This window comes from Lampetra planeri, chromosome 40 (assembly GCF_965212315.1).
Source record: "Lampetra planeri chromosome 40, kcLamPlan1.2.h2, whole genome shotgun sequence".
In the NCBI taxonomy this organism is placed as follows: Eukaryota; Metazoa; Chordata; class Hyperoartia; order Petromyzontiformes; family Petromyzontidae; genus Lampetra; species Lampetra planeri.
The window spans coordinates 4115382-4142126 of NC_136146.1; the positions used below are offsets into that span (position 1 = coordinate 4115382).

Consider the following 26745-nt stretch of genomic DNA (forward strand, 5'->3'; position numbering starts at 1 on the left):
ATAAATAAAGATTATGATTCTGGCGACTTCACTCACGAGCTGTAACGAGGACGCCACCGGCGCACAGTTGTCGATCTCTTCTTGGTTCTTTCGGTAAAGTCACGTAGAATGGGAATAATAAAATAAAAAAAAATAAAAAAAATTCTCACGACGTTTCGGCCACAACGCAAGCAGCCAACCAATAATAAAATAAAAATAATAAAATAATTCTCACGACGTTTCGGCCACAACGCAAGCAGCCGTCCTCAGTTTGGCTGCTTGCGTGGTGGCCGAAACGTTGTGAGAATTATTTTATTATTTTTATTTTATTATTTTATTACTTCCCATTCTACGTGACTTTACCGAAAGAACCAAGAAGATGAATCCCTGCAGTCACGAAAGCTTTAAATCGAAATTTAAAGTTGTCGATCTCTCAGCCACTCCTGGTGGAGGGTCCTCCAGCACAATTTTGGCCATTAATACGTGGCCTAGCCACGTAAATTATCTTACGAATGATGGCTGCCGCAATCCACGAGCGTACGGCTGCGGCGTCCACCAGCAGCGGCGTTCCACGCAGCGTGGGGCACGCACGCACGGCCCCTCTGGTCGCACCCATTGCACACACTAAGAGCTTGCCACAAATGAACCACAATACCTTGCCGCCAATCTTGTCAACGGAGCATAAACCATCAGGCGAACCCCGGTCATCCTCGAAGCAGCAGCAGCAACAGAAGCAGCGGCTTTTAGCGAGCCATCGAACAAAGACAGTCACCGCATTGTACGCTTTCCGATGCGCTTCTGCGGCCGTCTGGAACGCTCTTCCTTTACGAAATTAGAAAGCCACTGGAGCCACTGGAGCACTTTGAAATCTCGATTAAAAACGAATTACTTTAGAACTGCTTGTTGTGTTTATGTTGTCCTTCCCCCGCACCTCCGATTAGCATGGTTGGCTACGTACGGCGCGAAAGAAGTTCAACATACCTGCAACACATTGTGGCTTTGCAGGCGGAGCGGAGCTGGTGCGCATGGTGCGCCCCAAGGTCACGTCGTACACCATCGACGGCCTGCAGGAGGCGACCGCGTACACCGTTGGGGTGACGGCAATGGCGGGCCGAAGGGAGGGCGCGTTGGTCACCATCACCATCACCACAGGCACGGCCCCCCGCACTCGCCCACAAAGACTGTTGTGGGCTTTTTTTTCACGATTTCGATACCGGAGATATAATTACTCATTCTAGATTTGAAGCTTTCGTGACTGCAAGGATTCATTTTCATAGGTTTTTTCGGTAAAGTCACGTAGGTAAAAATATTAAAATTAATACATTTATTTTCTTGGAATTTCTCTTACTTGATACAGCAAGCGTGCTGTGACGGTTTCACCTGAAGACGGAAGCTTGTGTTGCCTCCGAAACGTCGTGATTTTTATTTTATTTTTATTTTACTTTTATTAATTTAAATTTTTTACCTACGTGACTTTACCGAAAAAACCTAAGAATATATAATTACTCGGCCCGGGCTCTTAATGCCGTGATATTTACGTTGCCGTTTGATTGATGATTGATCGGTCGTGATGATAATATCGAAACATTTGATGAAGCCATTGCTTCTGATGATGTTAATGATGATTATTACAAAGGGTGATGATCATTGATACGAATTATTCTGATGGTGCTGCTATTATCGCTGCTGTCGTTGCCACGCCTGCTCTCTGTTGCGATCACTGATTGTTGCTACCAATGGCCATGATGATGATGACGGCAACGATGACTCAACCCAGGTACAGGTGACCGCCTGGATGTGCCGTCGCAAGGATCAGACGTTGGTTCAGTTCGGAACCTACGGATTGTGGACAGCGGGAGCCAGTATTTGCGAGTGAGCTGGACCAAACTGGCCCAGGCTTCTGGCTACAGGCTCAGCTGGAGAATTACAGACGGTAAAACGTGCACAGTGGCTGGTTACCCAAAGGAGCGACTGCACCGTCAAAACATAAAATCAAAGCTTTTGTCTCATTGTTGACACCGGGGTGAGAACTCATTTTCCAATAGCGGCCCTTGGGTCGCCGAAATAAAAAATGCCCGCCCACCTATAACGCTGTTTTCTCATAACGCTCTTTGCCCTGAAGGTAACTTCCAGCCCATATTTGGAAGAAAGTGGGCGAAGCCTTTGTCTGCAGGGGCATGTCTCTGCCCATGTAATAATGGTCTTCTATAGCTGCCGTTTCGTGTATATAGCACTCCGTTTACCAGGAACGCATCCTGAGCGCTATAGGGAGGTGTGCCTGGAACAAAACATACAGTAGATCACAGCAATGAAGCGAGCAGATCATCGTAGCAAAAGTAACGGCGTCTCGTGGTAAATGGAAACTTGCGCAAGCGTAAAGCGGCGTTCAACAATAAACTCACTCGTACCTTGAGTCGGCTCGGGTAGATTAATAATTGTCAGTCAACTGATCGTAGGAAAATTCCAGTTATGTTAAAGAAACATTAAATGGACATATCCCGACTGTTGTTCTAATATGTGAACAAGACGAGGCTATGTGAGTTGTTGCTCGGATCATCGTGACGATGCTCGCACGTTCGGCTACGCGTGAAGGTCACATTTGTCCGGAGAAGGCGGTCAAGGTGTGTCGCAGAAACAAAACAAAAAAGCTGAAACTTGGCACGACGAACATGGTCAGGTCCCACTTGTATTTCGAGACGTCTGATAACCACACGTTCGCTCGTCGTGCGTCATCTGTTTTCCCGACGTCTCGTTTCCTCTGTTCGCAGTCTGAACGTGAGAGGGGGGAGCACTCGGGGGGGGGGGAAGGGGTGAGGATTAAACTAAAACTATTTTTTATTTTACCAGGTAAGGCACATTGAGCTGTCTAGCGCTTTTTCAGAAGCGACCTGGCTTTCACAAATGATAGCTCTTTTTACCCTTCTATCTGGCAAAAAAAACAATTATCATATTTTTTACTGGCGAATGAGGTTCCAACGGTGAAATGATAGCTCAACGAGAGATGTATCATCGCGTTTCTAAATGTGGAGGAAAAATCGGAGAACCCGAGAAAAAAAATCCACGCGACCACGGGGAGAGAGAGACACGCAAACTCCAAATATACAGCAGGCGTCAGGGTCGGGATCGAATCCACGACCTCCTGTACACCAGGCGAGGTAGTTAACATCTCACCATCTCTGCACCTGTGTTTCTTGAGCGGGAGATCAAAGTCTTTTTCGTTGAGGGAGGTTTCTTTGAGAGGTCCTTTTGTGTGACTTTGGTCAGATTAAAGTCTCTGCAGGCCCCAGGAAATCCAGTGGTGTATGTTGTCAGATTGAGTCTTAAACACCGGCGGTGTGACAATGCATTGCCCCTGACCAACTCACCCGGAATTCACGCACGCGATCTCACCATATTTTTCGGAAGTTAAGCAAGGCTGTGCCTGGATACTGCTCGGACTACCATGCATGACGGGTGTTATGGGTTATACACCGGGGCATTGGTGAGTTCAGTGCAGCAAAATAAGCCGTTGTACTGTACTTCTATGGCTCACACATCCATGCTGCCAAACATTCGTCCAACGATCCCCACCAACCTGCGCGGCATGAGTGAGCACCCTCATCCAGCAGCAGCTCGGCCACAAGGTGCATGTGAGACCATCACGCTACCCGGGGCCCGTGGGCCTCCGTGCGATTGCGCGGCTTACACGCTCAACAACCGCCTCTCCCCTCGCTCCCACGCCCCCCACAAAGGGTGAAGGGGGGGACGGGCTAGAGGGCTGCCGTTCGGCGGTCGTGGACGCCGCTGAGTTTCTCCGCGTCGTCTCCTCTCTCCGCGTCTCTCCCTCGGTCCGTTCGCGCAGGGGGCCCCGAGTCGAGCCGCATGCTGCGCCCGGACGCGACGACGTTCGTGGTCGACGGCCTGCAGCAGGGCACGACCTACTCGCTCTCCCTGGTGGCGCTCGCTGGAGCCAGGGAGGGGGCGGCAGCGACGCTGATTGCGAGGACGCGTGGGGGCGGCGCGGAGGCTGGTGGCGGTATGGTTACGCACGCGCGTACGGACAGACGCACGTGCACGCGCACAAACGAGCGCGTGCCCCCGTGCCCGGAGTCGAACTGCGTCGGCACCGGAGGGATCGGTTGCGCAAGGGAATAGCTCCCGAAGTCGAGTTCGGGTGTATTTGGTCTTGCCAGGTTTAGATCTCAAGGGAGCTGGATATAAGTTAAATGTGCAAAGATAATACTTAGAGACACGTAATGCTACGCAGAGATACATAGAGCCATAGATGCAAAGAGACCCACGGAGACACATCGAGGTACACACTCTGATTTGAGAGATCGTTTTAAATTAGAAAATAAGTAAGCGGTCTTGGGCAGGACACATCGGCCGTGGAAGTAACGATGTCTGGTGGCGGAAGCTAACGACGGAGTGAGGTCATCTGTCGCGGAGATGGAGTGGTGAAATCAGCTCATGCACAGGTGCTAGGCATAATTGTTGCATAGCAAGGCCATTATAGATGGTGATAGCTTGGAGATGCCTTCATCCAGCAGTGTATTGATCGTAGCTGTTAAACAATGATGATGACGATGATGAATGTGTGTACGTGTGTACATGTGTGTGCGTGTGTACATGTGTGTGCGTGGGCCTACTCCTGTCCAGATGCGGAGTTTCTGGGGGTGCAAGGGTTTCGGGTGTCCGACGCGTCAGACGGAGTTCTGACGCTCACGTGGGAACCTCAGCCGCGAGCCTCTCAATACCTCCTCACCTGGGCTTCAGGTACGGACTGTGTCAGTGGCACGAGCGAGTGAGCGAGCGAGACTTCCTTGTGGACACCACCAGATGATATGGGGGGCAGCCCTCTATGGGGGACGCCAACATATAATCAGGAGGAGATAACAAACTCCAAATACAGAGCGCTTCAAAGAAATGGTTAACACTTTGCAACAATGCCACAAGAAATGTGCCCCCAGGCTCTGGAGACCACCTGGAGAAGATTCCAGGCACTCGTTGACAATGATGGCTAACAAGTGGAGACTCTTTGACTTTTTGAAGCTATTAACATACATTTGTTATCGTGTTACAGTGTTTTTTCCGTTCTTTTTCCATTAAAAACGATAGTCCCATGTAAGTGTTAAAAAATTTTTGAAGCACTCTGTATACAGCGAGAAGACGCTTCGAAATGCCCAACGCCATGTAAAACCACGAATCCCTCGTCTTGGTCCTTCAGATGCCGGCGAGCAGTTCCGCACGTCTCTTGAGCCCAGCGTGACCATGCACAAGGTGACGGGCCTTCTGGACGGCCGCGTCTACACGTTCACCATCCTGCCCATGTTCTCCACCAGGCATGGTCCCTCCTCCACGCTCACCCAGCGCACAGGTGACCCCCGCGGCATGTCCAGCGTGAACCGAGCCAGCGTTGTTTCTCGCCCTGTCGTAGCGTTAAGCCCAGTCGACGACGATCTGTGGGGAAAAAAAGGGGGAAAAAAATCGACAAACATAAATCAACATTTACGGAAAAGCCTGTGGCCTTCAGAAGAAAAATGTATCATGGGACGATATTTTTGTGAAATGGTGACACGGTGTTATAGACGGACGTGTGGAGTTGTTGGTTATGCGGGCCTGTGCACCGCAGCCATTGCCGTGACATCACCAAATAATGTGTGGGATCTTCGTCAAGTCTGAACGAAGACGGTCTGCAATGTAGTCCACGTGGCTGTGAGGGGTGCACAATTGTCTCCTCTCTCTGTATTGTCAGGGCAGCCGGTAGCGTATCATGTGGACATTTATAGCGGCCAAATAATCTAAATGATCTAAGCTTAAGCTTAGACACAAGTCAACTTGGGCACACATCGTGCTCTCAGATATGTGCGCTTTACAAGCGACGTCATTGAATCGTCTCTGCTAAGTTGAAGTCATCAGGAGCTGGCCGGATGGCTCAGTGGTGAGAGCACACAGCTGGCACTGATGGGATCCTGAGTTCGAGTTCAGGTAGCCAGCTGTGATTGAAATCAGTTTCTTGAGATGTTGTGAATCGAATGATCTCAGCCTCATCACGTAATGAGTACAAATAAATCGTAAAATTTTATTTGGTTCTGCACTTATAATTCGGGTAAAATACAGCTTTGGGAATTAAACATCAGTTTGTCTGTCATACGAAGGGAATTATTCTCAGTCGTGGGCAGGAAGATGCTTGAAGGGATCTCCGAGGTAGCTCTGTAATATCCGCTTTCCGTGGGCCGTTCTCTCACGTGGTTGTGCAATGGGGGAAATATTTTGTTTAAACAAAAATGTTTAAAATACCCTGGGATATAGAGATGAACACATTATCCTTCCGTCGCAAGCACCAACCTTCGCGCTCACACCTTAATCCCACGACCCCGTTCCTCCTCTCCCCTGTACCCCCCCCTCCCCCGCTGCTCCTGTGACTAAACATTCAGAAGGTTTACGGGTCGTCGTTGGGCCCCCTATATTTGAAGACGACGAGTCAGGTTTTTGGGAGGGTGAGTTTTGTCTCAAAGGAAAGAGACCAACCTTTAAAAAAAAAACATTAACCCCCGATCACGACAACAACCGCGCGCATGTTTGCCTGCTGCAAGAACAATGATTGCTGTTACATTCTAACGTGGGCAACACCGACTCAGGATCACGTGGGCAACACCGACTGGGGATCACGTGGGCAACACCGACTCAGGATCACGTGGGCAACACCGACTGGGGACCACGTGGGCAACACCGACTGGGGGTGACGTGGACACCACCGACTCCCGCGGCGCTACAATCTATTTGGGGGGGACACGTTCCGTGTACAGCATTGGCTGTCCGTTTCCTTCTCCCCCCCCCCTCCCCCGGCGTTTGGAAAAAAACACCTCCGTTCGCCGTCAACATTTTGAAAGATCCCACGAACCCCACTTCTGACCGGCCGCGGTGTCGATGCCTCGCGTGACGACAGCCCCCGGTTGCCATGACGAGTCGAGGCGGTGTCGCCGTGGCGCTCACGAATTGAACGCCGCACGACAGACATCGTCCGCTATGCGAGTTGCCCGCATGCAGCCGCACGTTTAGGGGTACAAGGCATGCGACTTGTACGGCACGCGCTCGGCATGACATTGTGCCCGTGTTCTACGCTCAAGTGGCTCGCCGCTTGGCTTCGGCATTAACCGAAATAGAAATGCGTTGCTGTTATTCGCAGAGGGTGGCCCAAAAGTCGGCTCATGGAGGGGGTCGCTGGATTTATTTTAATCCTGGCATAAAAAAAAAAACATTTCAATTGTTTATTCTTGAAGGTAATGTTTTATCTGCTACCATTATTAATTAACTCTTGTTCTTCCTGTGGGGGTCACCCTGTGCGATTTGTTCAAGTAAATATAACATCCCTATGTGTTCTGAGCTTTGGCTCACCCTGTATCTTGTGTGTTTAGTTTGCGTGACCGTGTGAATTGGGAGGTTCGCGAGCGCAATGTCAGAGAGACCACTCAGCCGAGTTTGTGGGTTCGAACTCAGCGTGGCAGCTTGACGCGTCATCAGCGTCTGTCTGCGACAACAATAGAGACGCAAATTTGGTTTGTGACTTCACGTGGCTTGACCTCCCCTGAGCAATAAACACTTCAGTCCGATTGGCACATGACAAACACTCTTCATGCGTGCGTGACGGACGACGCGATGGTTCATCGGCTCGTGTGGATACGCTGCCTGCTGAATTGGCCGTTAACTCAAGACGTGGGATCCTACTTAAAGACGTCGCTTTTGATTAACTCTTATCGCCTACACTTGCAATTGGCCTCATTGCGACGACAATCCATGGGGGGGTGGGTAGTGGGGTGGATCGGTCGCGCGATGGTTTGGTGGACTCCACGAGCAACCGGGCATCAACCGAAGTTCTCTCACTCGCTCTCACCAACCGGCATCTGACCGAACAAACCCACCGTGGGGAGGCCTTCACACATCGATCGGTCGGTCAATCATCGATCGATTGAAATATCCTTTCAAAGTAAAATGTTGTGCACGCTACGCACTGGATTAAACGAATGTACTCCCATCGTCATCACGATCCATGGGCAGGTTGCTCCGTAGATGTCCACTGCAAATTTCGTCATTTATTTCCACTTTCCTCTGTCTTGTGCTAACACGCTCAAGTGGGTGCCACATCTTTCTGCCAACAAACTCTTATGTCATCGTCGAGCCATTCTCTGTGAGGTATCCCTCTTTTTCCCATTCCTTCCATTTTTCCCAACCGCACACTTTTAATTTTTCCGTTGTTCTCCATCCTACACGTGTGTCCAGATAGGTGCCATTTCCTTCTCATCACTGCCTGCATCACCAGTTTGTCTTCTTCTCTGCGCAACCTCAATCTTACCTCTACGTTGGCCACTCTCTGGGTCCAGCCGTGACGCAGTATCGATGTAGCTCGCCATTAATATTGTGAACCGGACGGCGGTGGTGGAAGCGCTCACGCGCAAGCGTCGGGCGTGCTAACGGAGACGAGGCCGTGCGGCTGTCCCCCCCGTTGTGCGCGTCGTGCGAGCAGCGTGCCTCGGCCTGCAGGCCGACATCGTCTTCCTCGTCGATGGGTCGGCCGCTGTCGGCGTCGGCAACTTTGAGCGCGTCAGGGAGTTCCTCGCCCGGATGGTGTCGCTCTTCCCGAGGATCGGCCCCAACGGCACGCAGGTTCTCCTCCCTCCCTCCCGCCCGCCCGCCTTGCCGCCGCGCGTTCTCGCACGGACAAAAGCAGGGGCCGATGGGGTCATCGTCGTGGCAAGCGCGGCCGGTGACGGCCCACGGCGCGAGGCCGCCCCGGTGCCCGTGGCTCACCCGGTCCACCTGGCCGGACGCCTTCGATCGGCTCGCCGATGTTTTGTATTCCGCAGCTCCCCGTCGCTCTCTCCCTGTGTCGTCTCTCTCCCCTTCTTCGCTGAGCGACGAAAATATCCCTCGTCCCGTTACCCCCGCGACAGAATAATGTGTGAATAATGTGTGAGTGAATAATGTGTGAATAATGTGTGAATAATATGTAAGTGAAAAATGTGTGAATAATGTTGCTTGAAAAATGTGTGAATAATGTGTGAATCATGTGTAAGTGAATGATGTGTGAATAATGTGTGAATAGTGTTGCGTGATTAATGTTGCGTGAATAATGTGTGAATAATGTGTAAGTGAAAAATGTGTTATTAAAGTGTTAATAATGTTGCATGAATACTGTTGCGTGAATAATGTGTGAATGATGTGTGAATAATGTGTAAGTGAAAAATGTGTGAATAATGTGTGAATAATGTTGCGTGAATAATGTGTGAACATCGTGGCCTTTGTTGCAGCGTCTCGGGATGCGTGGGGCCATCCCATTTCAACGTTGTTGTTGTTGTGTTGTATCATATCAAGTTGTTATGTTGTATCATATTAAGTTATATCGTGTTGCTAACATTGGTGCATTGTTGTACACTACTTATATGCTCCCGTGTCTGTGCTTTTTTGTGTGTTTAGTTTGTTGTCCCCCCCGCACCTCCGATTTAGCGTGGCCGGGCTACGTACGGTGCGAAAGAAAAGTTCAACTGCTCCAGTGCCCAGCACTAGGGGGGAACTCAGATATTACCTTCATTGTTCTTGAGTCTCGTCAAACGTCTGGGCATAGGGGGCTCCGTTCTCCCACCCACCTCGCCCCTCCACCCCCCCCCCCCCCGCTCGACGAAGCCCAATATCGAGATATGTTTAATCAATGTTTTTTTTTTCAATCAGATTATTTTTTATTGTTCGTACCTCTGCGTGCTGCCAACTGTTACGCCACCACCATAGCAGCAGCAGCAGCAGGAGCAGTCACCTTCGCTCACTCGATTCGCTCTGCACTCAAAACTTACTTATTCTTCCCTAGCTCACCCCACGACCCTCCTTAATCTCCCCCTCATCACCGCCACCGTTACTTTTCCCTCCTCATATTCTCATTGGATCACTTTCGCTCACTTCCCATTCGTTCGATCCATTCATCATCATTTAACGTCATCAATTTCTCTTTCACGCACCGTCGCAGATTGCTTCCCCCCATTGCTTCCCCTCATCTATTTCTTCCACCTCATCTCCGCCAGTACATTCATGTGTACCAATGTTAATTCCCCGGTCAAGGCGCTATATGAATCACTTGAAGATGATCAGGCGCAGTGGCAGCATCCCACAAACGCGCCCCCCGGTACGTCGTTGCGCTTGCAGGTTGCCGTGGCGCAGTTCAGCGACGACGTGACTGCGGAGTTCAACCTCAACGAGTACCGCGACAGGGGCTTGCTGGACCAGGCGATCCGCGTGCTGCTTCATGCCGGCGGGCCCGGCGTGCGCGCTGGTGAGTGCCGCCCGCCCGCCGGCCAATGGTGGCAGTGGCGTCGCGTTTATTGTGTCGTCGTCGTAATCGTCGGCAGTAGGCGGTGGTGGCAAAGTCATCGGCAGAGTCATCGCCCTGGGAACGATTAAGGGTTTTTTTGTAAATTACAATTAAAAGTGTCATCGTCGTCAGCTCCGTCTTCATCGTTGTAATTATCGGCATCATCATCATCATCAGCAGCAGCAGCGGTATCGTCAAAATCGTCATCAGCAGCAGTCTCATCAGAGATTTTGGTCAGTGGCAAAAGCAACAGCGGCGTTGTCATTGTGGTCATATGTTCATCATCAGCAGTGATATAATCATCAGCCATAGTAAAAATGTCATTATCATCAGCGGCTGCATTATCAGCAGCAGTGTCATGATCACCGCCATCGTGATGTCATCATCATCAGCAGCAGCATTCCCATCATCAACATATCCAGCAGCGTCGCCATCATCAAAAGTCACCCATAACAAAGGTTTTCTGGGCGAGATTGCGTAGATATAAATGTGTCATTAAACCCGCCACTGACACAGCCAATTATAGACAAAACATGCCAATTAGTTACTAGTTAAGCACCGGTGTGTTGGAGAGTAAACCCAGAACCAAAAAACCAACAAAACCTCTGATGGATAACATCGGTCGTGAAAGCCTACGTGTTAACTGATTAATTATCATCATCATTGCTCTAATAATGATCGTCAATGATTGTTAAGCTCACACTGTCCGAGATGCATACCTTTGCCCGCCATCTACCTGTCCGGTTTAAGGGCGCCAGATTTGCGAGATGTTAACTACCTTGCCTGGTACACAGGAGGTCGTGGGTTCGATCCCGAACCTGACGCTTGCATATTTGGAGGTTGCTTGTTCTCCCTGTGGTCGCGTTGATTTTTCTCCAGATCCTCCGATTTTTCCCTCCACACTTAGAAACAACATGCGTTTAGAGTATTTGTCTGCTATAAATTTCCATGTGATGACAATCCACTATTTATGACAGCCAGGTCGCTTCTGAAACAGCGAGTTTGTTCATTTTAACCTTCTCCCGTTCTCCACGCAGGCCGGGCGATCGACTTCGCCATACGGAACATGTTTTCTCCGCTGGCCGGCATGCGTTCCTTCGTTCCACGCATCCTCGTTCTCGTGATGGGCACGCCATCGCAGGACGACCCCTCGGGTCCCGTCAGGAATGCAGCGTCAGCCGGTGAGCCCTTAGGTCTCACTCGGGTCTGTTGTTGTCTTGGTGTGGTCTGAGACTGTTGTTGTTGTTTTGGTGTGGTCTGGGACCGTTGATGTCTTTGTGTGGTCTGGGACTGTTGTTTGGTTCTTGGTGTGGTCTGGGACTGTTGTTGTTGTCTTGGTGTGGTCTGGGATTATTGTTGTTGTCTTGGTGTGGTCTGGGATTGTTGTTGTTGTCTTGGGGTGGTCTGGGATTGTTGTTGTTGTCTTGGGGTGGTCTGGGGGATTTTTGTCTGCGCGTGTCCAGGTGTGACACTGTACCCCGTGGGCGTGGGACGCGTGGACGCCTCCCAGCTCCGGGTCTACGTACATGACTCACGTGCGGGCTTCACCGCGCGCTCCTACGACGAGCTCACAGTCGTGGAGGCCGCCCTCGTGGAGGCGATCTGTGCCAGCGGGAGAGGGAACGGTGGCACTGGTGGAGGCACTGTGGTACAAATCACCAGTGCACCGCCTCGATCGCCACCACCACCGCCACCAACGCCACCACCGCCGCCACCCCTACCGCAGCCACCACCGCCACTAACAACAGTAGCGACAACAGTAGCAGCAGCAGCAAACGGAGCCACCGAATTAGCAGTGATGCCACCATGGCACTCGTGCCAGGCTAGGTGCACCTTGAACTTCAAACTACGTGGTGGCCATGGTGGGGTGTACTCAGGTGTTGTGGGTTAATAGACTTACTTGGGTGAGTGGAAGATGCAACTTATTTAAAGACAGAAAAGATACATTTACTCCCTTCATCAATTTTATTTGAAGGTTTTCTGATTTAAAAAATATTCATAGAACCAGTAACAAGAAGCACGATTCGATGCAGGTATCATGAGCATACGATATTTGGCTGCTAAAGAGTATTTGGCAGCGATACATTTCCACGTGATGATAAGCCACTTTGTTGAGCAATACTTTGTAGCCAGGTCGCTTCTGAAAAAGATCTATGTAACTTAGTGGGTCTTACCTTGTAAAATAAAAATTGTTTAGTTTAATCGATGAACTGATGCTGGATGCCGAGTAATTAGCACTGTCACTGTTGTTGTGCAAATAACGTGATGTCTGAAGCGTTGAATGTGTTTATGTGTTCGCACAGGTTTATCCAGATCCTCCATCGGGCTGTCCTGCCCAATGCCCAAGGGTAAGTCTGACTCTTGAATGTGTTGAGTGGCAGCTCAGTTACTCAGGCCACACATAATGGCCATTTCAGAACACTTAGCGAAGTTGAGACCATTGTTAGAATCTGGTGTTCAGCCACCAATTATGATTAGTATTTGTATTTTGCATGATTATACTCTGATCGGGGTTGCTGCCACAGTGGTGCAACAGACAGGACGATGAACCTGCAATGCAGAGGTCACGGGTTCGATCTTGTGGCATGGCAGTTCAAACGACGCAAGTTTCTTAAATCCCGCTGTGGTATAAATGGGTGTACTACAGTTGGTCGATCGGTAAGCCGCGTGTGGTGGTGAGGTTCGAGGGTGGGGTTTTTTCACCTCTTCCAAGACGTCTGGTGAGTGTGGAAGAGTAAGACAAAATATATTATCTGGCTGCAAAGAAGCTCTGGCTCCTGGCTGCAAATCCCATTTGTCTGTGGCTTCCCATACCTCTCATTCATTGGCTGTCTTTTCTGAGAGTACAAATGCTCAGTATTATTATCATGTAATTAGCATGTCATCTTTTTTTACCAGAATGTTATATTTATGTTTACGTTGATACAATATTTATTTGTTAAGCACGAGCAATCTCTCTCTCTCTCTCTCTTTAAATCAATTCTCTTCCACTTGTAGTGATTACAATGCATTGGTTATACGTCATTATTGATGTGCATCCCTTGATGAGACGCATTGTAATTCGCTACCCTTGAGTTTGAAATGCTTTCGTGAAAAAAGGAAGCTCGTGTCGTCATTACAGTTCACTGAACGTCGCTGATTCTCGACTTGTCTTGTCTCCCCTTGGCAGGGAGAGAAAGGAGAAATGGTGAATTCAAGACGCCGCCTTTTGTTGTTACCATGAGTGCTGTCGATTTATTGGCTGATTGTGCGCAATCACTATATTAATATATAATTATTAGAATTGCATGTTAATGGTAATGTTGTGATTGATTATGTTAAGACGCCACCAACGTTTGCAAGTTTAATGGTACTATTATTCTGCGTACTTTTGTTGCATTCTGCAGACGATTTCACGACGTTTTGTGGTAACCAATTCAACATTGTCGCTTGTGTTTTACAACACATTCGCACGTGATTTGAGATATTATTGACCACCAAAGCAAAAGCAACGTAACTTTTATCATTACTGTGGTACAGTCTAGGATAGGCCCGAGACTCTTCCACTCACCCTCTTATCCTGCTTAGACAGCCCCAGCCTTAAGAACTCAACCCAAACCAGGCAGGGGATGTAGTCTTCTCGGTGTATGAACACATGAGTTGGAATATTGTGGAACAGATGTTAATATTATTATATCTGTGTGTGTTAAATGTCTATTGGAGGACGTACCATTTATTTTGACGGTCATGGATAGAACCAGCGTTTTTTGTTTTTAAATATCTGAATTTCTAACAAGCATTAGAAATGTCCATTTTATTCTGTTGAGACGTGTTGCCATGGTGATTGACCTGACCTCTTTTCAGCTCACGTGTCTGTAAATTATTAACACACATTGCATAGGTGAATGTAGGTTCACTGTAATTAATTAATTGCATACATTTTATAGGTGAATTGAATCTTGTTGTAATTAATTACACACTTATAGGTGAATTGATGTTCCCTGAATTTATTTCGTTATATACATTGTATAGGTGAATCGAAGTTTGCTGTAATTCCAGGGCAGAAGAGGGAAGCCTGGTCAAGTAGGCGCCAGAGGAGATCCGGTAAGATAACACAGTACCAAAAAAAATCCCCAAATATCGTTGACTACATCTGTAAAAAGGCACTTCATAGCTCATCAGATTCCTTCAGTAAAAATACTAATTCTGATTCTCAGATTCTGAATTAACATTCATAAGATACTGTATAGGGATGTATAACTTGGAGATGGTGGTGCACCATCTCCATTGTTGGGTGGTTCCCCATCTCCATTGTTGAGTGGTGTCCCATCTCCATTGTTGGGTGGTGCCGCATCTCCATTGTTGAGTGGTGCCTCATCTCCATTGTTGGGTGGTGCCTCATCTCCATTGTTGGGTGGTGCCTCATCTTCATTGTTGGGTGGTGCCTCATCTCTATTGTTTGGTGGTGCCTCATCTCCATTGTTGAGTGGTGCCTCATCTCCATTGTTGGGTGGTGCCTCATCTCCATTGTTGGGTGGTGCCTCATCTCTCTTGTTTGGTGGTGCCTCATCTCCATTGTTGGGTGGTGCCTCATCTCCATTGTTGGGTGGTGCCTCATCTCCATTGTTGGGTGGTGCCTCGTCTCCATTGTTGGGTGGTGCCTCATCTCTATTGTTTGGTGGTGCCTCATCTCCATTGTTGAGTGGTGCCTCATCTCCATTGTTGGGTGGTGCCTCATCTCCATTGTTGAGTGGTTCCCCATCTCCATTGTTTGGTGGTGCCTCATCTCCATTGTTCGGTGGTGTTCCATCCCCATTGTTGAGTGGTTCCTCATCTCCATTGTTGAGTGGTGCCTCATCTCCATTGTTGGGTGGTGCCTCATCTCCATTGTTGGGTGGTGCCTCATCTCTCTTGTTTGGTGGTGCCTCATCTCCATTGTTGGGTGGTGCCTCATCTCCATTGTTGGGTGGTGCCTCATCTCCATTGTTGGGTGGTGCCTCGTCTCCATTGTTGGGTGGTGCCTCATCTCTATTGTTTGGTGGTGCCTCATCTCCATTGTTGAGTGGTGCCTCATCTCCATTGTTGGGTGGTGCCTCATCTCCATTGTTGAGTGGTTCCCCATCTCCATTGTTTGGTGGTGCCTCATCTCCATTGTTCGGTGGTGTTCCATCCCCATTGTTGAGTGGTTCCTCATCTCCATTGTTGAGTGGTGCCTCATCTCCATTGTTGGGTGGTGCCTCATCTCCATTGTTGGGTGGTGCCTCATCTCTATTGTTTGGTGGTGCCTCATCTCCATTGTTGGGTGGTGCCTCATCTCCATTGTTTGGTGGTGCCTCATCTCTATTGTTGAGTGATTCCCCATCTCCATTGTTGGGTGGTGCCTCATCTCCATTGTTGGGTGGTGCCTCATCTCTATTGTTTGGTGGTGCCTCATCTCCATTGTTGGGTGGTGCCTCATCTCCATTGTTGTGTGGTGCCTCATCTCTATTGTTTGGTGGTGCCTCATCTCCATTGTTGGGTGGTGCCTCATCTCCATTGTTGGGTGGTGCCTCATCTCCATTGTTTGGTGGTTCCCCATCTCCATTGTTGAGTGGTGCCTCATCTCCATTGTTGGGTGGTTCCCCATCTCCATTGCTGGCGCTGGACTGTAGTGGTACAAATTCCACGTGAGGTTAGCGGGCTCCGGGTTTATCTATAGAACAAGTACCCATTGACTTCCCACAAAATAGTTCCCATTTTTTTACTTACCACAGAGGTTTACACTCATGTTCACAATGATGGGTTGAATCGACTCACGAACGGGAGTTGAACTCGTGCTCAAACCACAGTGGCCACCGGCTGGATAGTTCAAGTCTATTCCGTGTGTGATCAGATGAGAACAGAATATGTAATCAATTTGGAAAGGGAGATCTTCAGAAATGCATTGATAGGTACGGAGTGACAATTTTAGAAAACAGTGCAAAATATATGGTATATGTACAAAACCACAAATTTATGCAAAACTGTAACCAAAAGCATCCAGAACAGACATTTTAAAGTACAACAATACCTTCTAAATACACTGTACTTAAAATAATCTTGATACTGGCCATAATTTCCCCAAGCAAGCCTCATCAAGTCTCAACCGTGTTTCAAGAAGATCCCGAATTGATATGTTCGGCCAATTCCTTCAGAATAACAATTTTGTATGGGTAAGGGTTTCCTGAGTATCCTGAGAAAAGCATTGCATAAGAGAGGAGAGACAACATTTATACAGTCAGCATATATCGATTGGCAGCCTACTTATTGCACTTCATCCGTGTGGCCACCTTGTAGCCAAGCAGTTTTTTACACTCCTCGTTTAGTCCGCTTAACCCGTCTACAAAAAAATGTTGGATTACAGGTGTGCACTAACTTCCAGCACCAGCACAATTTGGTCCTTTCGGTGAAGTCACGGTTAAGTCACGTGACTTAACCGAAAGAACCAAATAATAATTCCTGCAGTCACGAAAGTTCTAAAATTAAGATTTAACACAATTTGGTCATTCATCACAGAAGAAGGAGAAAGCATACGCACGGATCAATTTATGTAACGCTGTCCAACACACGTCTACCCTTGGGACTTATTACGAGTTGTAAGGAAGCTGCCAGGTAGCAGTCAGGACAAAAATGCATTTGCTTGTTTGCAAATGACGTTAGTCTGTGTCTTTCAAGTTTTTGGGCAGCTCTTCGACAAAATTTGGCCGGTTTTAAATTTTTCAATCAAGTTACATCCCCAGTAAGAACACACATTTATACGAAGTTCCCTGCACATTGGCTCATCATATTACGAGCATTATCTTTACCCCAGGCAGACAGACAGACAGCTGCATGGACAGATGGAAATAACGCATTAACCCATTCAAGCTTGGTTTTGGAAAGGGTTCGTAAAACGATTACGATGCCTCGAGTTTGTCAATTGATGATGTGATCTGACTGCTTTGTTCACTGCAGGGTCCTCAGGGTTTTCCTGGGAGCGGAGGCAATGGAGGAATCGTTTTAAAGGGACAGAAAGGAGAACAGGTGACAGTGTGTGCGATGTGTGATGTGTTGCACTCTCTATATGTGTACCTACGGGGAGCAGCGGAGCAATAGTTAGCGCACGGTGCAATGGACCCGGTGACACGAGTTCGATTCCCGCTCACGGCCAACACCGGTGACGATTATCTGAACCGGTCCTTGGCCCTCCCCTAGGTCAACTCGTTTAAACATTGCCGCTAGGGAGATAAAGGCGGCCAAGCGTAGTAGTGCTTGCCGCACACACCCACCCACTTGTTTGCCGTGCCGGCCTTGAAAGGTGCTCGCTCACAGCAATTACCCCAACAGTCGGAATGGCTGTACTGGGGTCTTTGTAGAAAGGGGTTCGAGCCGGGGGTGAGTCTTGAACTTCGTCTTCATTGCGTCTTCTGCACAGCAAGGAGAACAGCTGCTACTTTTTTTTTGCTGATTGCGGAGGGATGTTGATGTTAAGGATGATAAAGACAATGATGAGACAACCCCTTCGTAACAAAGATAGTATATTGCCTCAAAACCATACATTTGTACGGCCTGTGCTCTCTGTTAATCCGTGTTGTTGTTGATTTTGTCTGTAGGGTTTGCCAGGCCAGGATGGGTTGGCAGGACAACCAGGGCGTCCGGGCAACCCTGGGCAAGGTGGATCTCAAGGACCCCCGGTACATTTTCCACTGCACAGCTCACACTCGTCAAATCATCATCATTGCCATGGCAATAGTTGCTTTTTGTGGTCTTTAAAAGTAGTACCGTTTTTTGGGAAGTCGACAGTGTTTGCCAAAGGAATGTGGACTGCTGTATGTATGTTGAACTTCTTTCACACTGTATGTAGCCAACCGTGCTAATCGGAGGTGCAGGAAAGAGATGGGTGCCATGCCACACTGGTCTTCATATCAGAGACGATTTGACTATTTAATGTCAATTTACATAGTAGTGGAATGGTCGTTTAGATGAATCTTCCCATTTATTCCACAACAGGGGGCGACTGGTCCTCAAGGGAGACCAGGAGAACCAGTAAGTAACCCACAATGCTTTGCTCTATCCCACAATGCCTTGTGGCGGCGACAATGCTTTGCGGCTTTCTCCAAAGTCTTGATGCGGCACCACGAGACCCGAGATGTTCCAGGAGGAAAGTTGTAACAGATCCTGTTGGAATACCGATGCTGAGAGGACTCTGCCATGGTGGAAGGGCCAAGTACGCCACAGGGGCCACTCACAGGTTCAATTTCCCGGCACGGCAGTTAAACAACGGTGCAAGTTTCTTCATGACACGTAGGTCGGCTCTCCAACACGCCGGTGTGCTGAAGTAGGAAGTAATTGGCACGTTTTGTTCACGTCACAAACCTTACTAATTGGCTGTGTCGAGTGGTGGTGGCTTAACGACACAGTTATTTCTACGCAATTAATCCCAAAATCTTCATTACGTGGAAGTTCCTGTTCACCCAGTAGTATAAATGAGCGCCCTTACAATATTAAGGGTGCCACGGTCGTAAAGATGTTAACTACCTCGCCTGGTATGCAGGAGGTCGTGGGTTCCATCCTAACGCTGACTCCTGCATATTTGGAGTTTGCGTGTCTCTCCCCGTGAACGCGTGGATTTTTCTCTGGGTCCTCCGGTTTTTCCCTCCACATTTGGAAACATGCGTGCAGAGTATTTGGCTGCTATAAATATCCACATGCTAAAAGCCACTTCGTTGGGCTATCATTTGTGGCCAACTCGCTTCTTAAAAAGAGACATATAGCTCAGTGGGCCTTACCTGGTAAAATAAAAAGTTTGGTTTAGTAATAAATGGCTACACCGCAGTTAAGTCAATCGGAAGGTTGCGTGTGGTGGTGGTGGGATAAAGTGTGGGTACTCTCAGCTCTTCCAAGATATATAGCCAGTGTTCAAAAGTAGGCCGAATTACATTCCACAAGGGCCCTCTAGAGCTCCCTCTCGTGGAGGCTCTTCCACCGGCAGTGAGGTGGGCAAGCAATTTCAGGGCTGCACCTTTACCTTAACGAATACTGTGCATTAACATTTCCAAAGGTGTGAGAAATCATTGGTGTGTTGACTTTGTTTGTGTGTTGCAGACCACTCAAAAAAGTGATCAAATGTGTCGTTGTGACCTCCTACGCTGTTCGTCGCATTGATAAAAGGGCGCTGATGATCGTGGCGACAGTGACAATGACCACAGTGCTGATAGCAATAATGGCAATGGCTCGAGGAGGCTTCCATCCAGCAGTAGACAGATTGTAGCTGATCATGACGTTGACTGTGATGATGATGATCAAGATGATCATCACGATTATAATGATCATCACGAGGCCGATCGTGATCATCGTTGCGGGGGTGATTGTGATCATGAATGGCGATGGCGGTGATCGTGATGTTAATGATGACTTCATATTGAAACATTGTGCTTGCTGATCTCCTTATCCTCACCTTGTCTAGGGGCGCCAAAGTCCCTCCGGTTTGCCAGGGATGAAAGGAGAAAAGGTATTTGCTACAATACAGCTAATTATCCACTATCATTAGTGTGCATCGTTCAAACCTATCAACACATTTACATTTTTACGTGCCAATATCGCCCTCAATAAAGTGGGCATCGGTGGACGGTACATGGGGTGGGGGGGGTGTGGGCACGGAGCGAACAGCAATGGGAGACGAAACAAACCGTCACGCCCTGGGCGGCTAACGCCGACCCAGCGGAGCAAATTGCAAGCGAGCCTCGTTAACACAATTCCGCTTCTTGTGTCGCCTTGAGCAGCGGTGCGGTGGCTTGCTTTGCTTGGTTTGTTCACTGCGCTACGAACCCGGTCATCCCCAGCCGTGGTGCAACACCGGTGGTGGGTGGGGATTGGAACTCGTTAACACAATTCCGCTTCTCGTGTCGTCTTGAGCAGCGGTGCGGTGGCTTGCTTTGCTTGGTTTGTTCACTGCGCTACGAACCCGGTCATCCCCAGCCGTGGTGCAACACCGGTGGTGGGTGGGGATTGGAACTCGTTAACACAATTCCGCTTCTTGTGTCGTCTTGAGCAGCGGTGCGGTGGCTTGCTTTGCTTGGTTTGTTCACTGCGCTACGAACCCGGTCATCCCCAGCCGTCGTGCAACACCGGTGGTGGGTGGGGATTGGAACTCGTTAACACAATTCCGCTTCTTGTGTCGTCTTGAGCAGCGGTGCGGTGGCTTGCTTTGCTTGGTTTGTTCACTGCGCTACGAACCCGGTCATCCCCAGCCGTGGTGCAACACCGGTGGTGGGTGGGGATTGGAACTCGTTAACACAATTCCGCTTCTCGTGTCGTCTTGAGCAGCGGTGCGGTGGCTTGCTTTGCTTGGTTTGTTCACTGCGCTACGAACCCGGTCATCCCCAGCCGTGGTGCAACACCGGTGGTGGGTGGGGATTGGAACTCGTTAACACAATTCCGCTTCTTGTGTCGTCTTGAGCAGCGGTGCGGTGGCTTGCTTTGCTTGGTTTGTTCACTGCGCTACGAACCCGGTCATCCCCAGCCGTCGTGCAACACCGGTGGTGGGTGGGGATTGGAACTCGTTAACACAATTCCGCTTCTTGTGTCGTCTTGAGCAGCGGTGCGGTGGCTTGCTTTGCTTGGTTTGTTCACTGCGCTACGAACCCGGTCATCCCCAGCCGTGGTGCAACAACGGTGGTGGGTGGGGATTGGAACTGGCCATGGGCCTCCCCTCCGCAGAGTCAGTCTCACATCGGCATTCTGTTTTGAATGTCGACAATGGGGAGACAAAGGTGGCCCTGCATTGTGCTGGCTAGATTAAATGTTCGAGTGGATAGCCGCCCGCTAACAGCATTCGCGACAATAATCCGGAGGGCTTCACGGGGAGATCTTTGTGCGCTTGACAATGTGCGTTTGCATGTGCTGTGTTTGTATGCCTGCGTGTGTCCTTGTGCATGTGTACGTGTGTCTATTTGTGTGTGTGTGTAGCGGTTAGCGCTACGCTGCGCTACCAATCCGGAGAGCCGAGTTCGATTCCCGCTCACGGCCACCAACACCGGTGACGATTATCTTAACTGGTCCTGGGCCTCCCCTAGGTCGTCTCAGCCCCAAATGAGTACATGGTGTGATGCATAAACATCAAGTGACAAGGAGAGATAAAGGTGGTCAAGCGCGGTGGTGGGCACACCGCCCCTACGTGTGCTGCGCCGGCCTCTTATTAAGTTCTCGTCAGCAGCACTTGCCCCCATCAGTCTTGTTAAAGGCTACGCGGGGGACCTTTGTCTTTGTTCTCTTGTGCAGGGTGAGCAGGGGGTCGTGGTGGACGGCTCGGGAGGAGTAATTGGCCGCAAAGGGGAGCCCGGTTCTCCGGTGAGTTCATGGCACCGGCCGTTTCACCAAACTCCCGTCGCGTCGGAAGCACGGCGTGCCCAGTGAAGGATGCTCGGAAGTTCGCGGCAAGACGGGGTAGAAGGCATGGCGAGGTAAAGACGCCAACGGTGAGAACAAGCGGATGGCCATGGTGGGTTAAGTGGGGCCGGGGGAGGGGGGTAGATGGGGGCGGGGAGTAAGCAAGTTGGAGGTTAAATTTCGATTTAAAGCTTTCGTGACTGCAGGGAATCATCTTCTTGGCAGGTGGGTGTTGTAGATTCGATCCGGCAAGACAAGAACGCTTCACCCTAGGGGCAGTATGTGCGCAGGATGAGGCAGGACCAGTTGCCGAGGCGGGCATCGGAGAGTGGTCCCCACGAGCCCGGCGACCGAAAGGGAGGGAAGGGAAGAGATGTGAGCAGGTCACGGGGAGACCGTCAGGGCAGGTTTTGGCCGTGCGCTGACGACACGCGGTCTCGGCGTGGGCAACACCACCCACACGCCTCTCGGGTTACTTCGCAGCGCCGCGCGCGAAAAGACTCGATTCCGGACGATGCATTCCGAGCTGTGGTGGCCGGGCCCACGCCAGCGTTGGTGAGCGGGTCAAGTGGCTTTTTTGAACAATCGGCAGCGTGCGGTCGCAATTACACCGCCCCCCTTCCCGCCTGCTCGCGCGCTGCGTCGGTGTTTAGATGTGGTCGCCAAAACCCCCCACGCTTTGCCTCTGTGCTCTGCGAGGTTGAGTGAAGGGTCTGCCTGTGGCGGGTGTTAGGACACAAACAGTTGGAAGCAGTGGCGTAAGTCAGCGATATTGTCGGGGGTGCGGCAAACGGTCAGGTGGGGTCAATCTTGGCGGAAGCCAAACGTTTAGTGCTCTTGTTAAATTAAAATACGAACGTGGGACACAAATGAAAGTATTTTCATATTTAAAAATAAATGTAAACCGCGTTTTAAGTGAGTCGTTGTTTCCATGCCGCTCGTTCCGCGACTGGTCGGTGGAGGTGTTGCAGGGATGTTAGCCCGTGACCCGAGGGGGTCGGTTGGTACCACCTGGGCTGCCAAATGCTGCCAAGTATCCACCGCAGGCATAACGATTCACACAGATTCCATCTCTTCGTACATTTTATTATTTTTAAAATTTTTATATTCTGTGGATGTTTTATATGATAAAAATAAAACAATATTATGTCCAATGTACTACGATACCCTTCTTCAATGATATTTTTCTCATAAATGGCTACTATGGTGTCCTTGCTATCGTACACATCCGAAATCTATAGATAAAATGCTTACAGAAAATGATTGTTAGCATTGGCCACCCGACGTGGTACCGATGAGTCATATTTGAAAGGATGTGCTCCCGGGCTAATAACGCACTGTGCTGTAACCCCAGCAACCTGTCTTCAATTCCTGACCATGATGCATGTATTTAGTGATGAAGTAAGAATAATTTAGAGCACTGTGTCAATCTACTGCTGGGTAAGGGCCTCTCCACACCGTGTCGATCATGGGGATTGTTTGACCCATATTTTACCGCACTGGTCGGTGTGTGTCGGTGAATCTGACGGCCAGGAGCGGTTTCAGATATACATCTGCGTGTGTTTTAAATGTGTGGGAATCACATTGTGCGTGTAACACACACACACACGCACGCAACACACACAGAAACAAAGCAACGGATAACGTCTCCTGTGGAATCCTTCGCCCCTCATGAAGTTAATCGGTACGGGAATAAATTTAAGTGGAATAAAGGCAGAGATGACACGTGCATGCGTATCAAATCATCGCCAGGCGTCGCATCAGCAGGAACGTTTAGTCCCATCCCACTCCTTAATGCGAATGGTCTCCTCTCAAGTGATCTATTGGAGCTGGCCGAGGCATGTGGCATTGGGCACGGAGCGTTCCATTCATGACGGCGGGGGGTGGGGGTGGCGGTGCGGAAGGGGTTTGTGATTGAAGGCGAGTTGTGGAAGCCGCACGGATGCGGTTGAAGCTCAGACACCCAGGTGTCTTCCTGCGTTGCGGAACGGTGCCCATCTCTGTTGGCCGAAAATTCCACATTCTCATGGCAGGGGACAATCTCTTTGCAGTACCAACAGTGTTGGCCTGCCACGAAGTGCTACTCAAATTTGTATCGTTCATATATCAGAATCAGCATATTTATTTATACTGAAGGAATCCAGTAAGCTGTAAAGCTCTTTTTCACAGATGTCCAGTTGGGGCAGGTCAAAAGGTTAGAACAACAAACGATACAAAAACACGACAGAAGTTGAAATCACCCAGAAACATCGAAATACAACGAAACCATCCCCATCCCACCAGGCATCATCATCATGTGGGTGATGATGATGATGATTACGATGGTCTTAGAATTCAGGACACGCCACGTTTCCCACGCCGGCTGTGGCTCATTGCGCCCACTCTGGAGGAATGACGTTGGCGAGGTTGAGCACCGGGACGACTTGGGGCCCCCACTCTTCTGTCTGTCCTCGGACTCTGAGTCGAGCGCTCGATGGTGGCCATGCAGCCAGAGACAGGTGCAGTGGCGACTGCTTGAATTGTTGCCAAACCACCAGTGCGTGTGTTCATTCATCTTCCGAACGTGCATGTGTCCTGATCTTCTTTGTCCTCCCCCCCCACCTCCCTACGCCCCCCCCCCCTCACCTCCCCCGACTACTCTGCACACTCCGATATTCCTCCAGGGAATTCCCGGGAATTCTGGCCCCCAGGGATTCCGTGGGGAACCTGGCCCCCCCGGACCTCAAGGGCCCACTGGAGAACCGGGCCTCTCTGGCAAGGTAAAAACACCGAGGAAAACGACGGTCGCCAAAATAACAGGCAGCGACGTCACCGCAGCGGCTTGTGCCAGGCTGGGTTCGCTGTGATAGGAGGTCACAGGGACGGTCCCAGGTGTTATGGGTTCACTAGTGAGATGCCCGGCAGATGCACCACCTGTGCTCCCCCACCTGTTACCACCATCACCACCACGACCGCCACCATCATCCACCAGCACCAGAAAGACATCGGCCCCAAATAAACTCCCAAAAAAATCAACGTCATATCCTCCGTGGCTCGAGCATTGGTGGGAAATTCCACATTCCCACGGAAAGGATAAGACTTTCAATAGGGACCGCCACTGTCACGGCCGTTACGTTCCATGGCTTGTGGTAACCTCTTTATTGCTCGTGATGTCTTGTTTTGGTTGCCATTTCTTAATTTGTGTAATGCTTTTTAGTAGGGCTTTCATTTGCTTGGCAGTGGCTCCGTATGGAATTTGGTTCTCATATACACAATTAACGTGCAGCGCTGTGGGATCCTATGACCCACGAATGACGCTGTAGAGACCAAAAAAGCATTATTGCTAGCGTCGGTTCTCACGCTTACGAGCCGCTTTGCGCGAGGAGCGACTGTTTGCGAGTCCCGCACACATGCGAGGGGGTTCGCGTGATCCCTTTGGCCACGGGAGGGGGAACGACGCGAGCGTGGCATCGTGTAGAAAATCGCCGTGACCATTACGCGTTACCGACCGTGGTAATTGCGTTGACTTGCGAGGGGGAGCAACTCGTGAAAGCAGCTAATGCTCAAATTATCCTCTCACAGAGGAACTGCAATAAAGGAATGCAAACTGCCGAGAATTATGGGTTAGCAAATAAATAGACACATGTAATTGTTTCTGTAAAAAATATATATGTATTTCAGTTTAGCAGGCAATGGGCCTTCAGGAACAATATTATCCGGCATTATTTATGTTAAATCAGCCTAGCAGTATAGACCTCCGTGATTGCAAGGTGATCAGTTAGAATCCTGGTCGGAGAATTTTTTTACCTGCTCTAGCTTATTGGAAATGTGGAATTTCAACCAGCTGGGCAGCACTGCTGTACTGCTCGTATTAAAACGCGGAGACTTTGACTGTTAGATGCGCATTATAAATTGGAATAATTATTATTATTAGATATATTTACACGATTGGGCGAATACAACATCGCATTGGCTCGTGGGAATTGTGTACTGAGCGCCGTTCATGCGTTTGAATGCTCTTTGCTCTCACGCCTCTTGTTTCTGCACAGGGTGACAAAGGAGAAAGAGGAGAGAGGGTGAGTATCGAGATCTCGGTGGACTCTTGTCGATTTCAGATGCTGCCACGTCGGCGTCCCCAGGGGTCCAATCCCCTGGCACGAGAGTTGTAACGATGGGATGAGTTTATTTATGAATTCCTCCAACCTCTTTCCCGACGAGCAGAATAAAATGTGTAGCCCATGATTTATCGGACGGCCGGTGGCGCGCGGTGGGGGAAAGTGTGGGTGAGTGAGAGGAGGACGCGGTATCTTCTGCAGGGGCTCTCTCGAGAGTACTTTGGCCTTCTTTTCACGGGAACATTAACCGACGGTAAGCAGATAAGGAGGGGGCTGATCACCGGCGAGTGAATCAGCGAGTGCTGGATCATCCATCACCCTGACAGCCGCGCGTTGAATTCTGTCCGGCGGTGCAGCGAGGTGGGAACTGGGCACCGCAGCCCCAGGTGTGACAGCGGCGCTGTCGGCGGGAGGCGGGGGCCGTCGTCGCGAAACGTTAATGACGCGTCGTTAATAACGCGTCGTCAATAACGCGTTGCGTGTTGGCGTTGCGCCTCCGCGTCTCTTTCAGGGACCACCCGGGTACGGCGGCGATGGCGAAGCCACTAAAGGCAGTCCGGGCCTCCCTGTGAGTTCCGCAATGAGCACGATTGCACGCGGGCGCACACGCACACATGCACGGCGGGGCGGGGGGAAACAAAACAAAATACGAAAATAAAAAAACGCCCGGGCGCCCTTCATCATTCGCGTACGTACGCACGTCGGACTTGTTTCACGCCGTCACTGAGCCAACGTGAACCGCCCACTCACGTTGCCGGCCGCCAATGTTTGGACACCGGATCAGCACGCCCGAGGGGTGTTTCGTGGCCGCTCGAAGCCCCCAAGGTGCTGTGGCTGCTGCCTTTCAGATGCCGATGTGTGTATGTACGTAGCTGGCGATGAGTAGGCGTTGCGGGATGCTCTCCCCGCATCGCTCTGATGATCATCGTTATGCGCGCCAACACATCGAAATCATCGTCATCGTCGTCATCA

General features: G+C 49.9%; 1 protein-coding gene across 1 annotated transcript in view; it reads left to right on the plus strand.

The window, feature by feature from the left end:
* LOC144731679 (collagen alpha-1(VII) chain-like) overlaps positions 1-26341 on the plus strand; it is a 66939-nt gene extending 40598 nt beyond the window's left edge. The window contains exons 17-35 of the mRNA XM_078612855.1: positions 985-1131; positions 1763-1912; positions 3821-3994; positions 4618-4734; positions 5186-5335; positions 8483-8622; positions 10150-10276; positions 11353-11496; positions 11779-11963; positions 12619-12663; positions 13485-13502; positions 14354-14398; positions 17267-17335; positions 17905-17985; positions 18302-18337; positions 19758-19802; positions 21572-21640; positions 24343-24438; positions 25708-26341. Of these exons, the coding sequence (XP_078468981.1) occupies positions 985-1131; positions 1763-1912; positions 3821-3994; positions 4618-4734; positions 5186-5335; positions 8483-8622; positions 10150-10276; positions 11353-11496; positions 11779-11963; positions 12619-12663; positions 13485-13502; positions 14354-14398; positions 17267-17335; positions 17905-17985; positions 18302-18337; positions 19758-19802; positions 21572-21640; positions 24343-24438; positions 25708-25827 (1958 nt within the window). The 3' untranslated portion in view covers positions 25828-26341. The remainder of the gene's footprint in view (positions 1-984; positions 1132-1762; positions 1913-3820; positions 3995-4617; positions 4735-5185; positions 5336-8482; positions 8623-10149; positions 10277-11352; positions 11497-11778; positions 11964-12618; positions 12664-13484; positions 13503-14353; positions 14399-17266; positions 17336-17904; positions 17986-18301; positions 18338-19757; positions 19803-21571; positions 21641-24342; positions 24439-25707) is intronic.
* Positions 26342-26745: the final 404 nt, after the last annotated feature.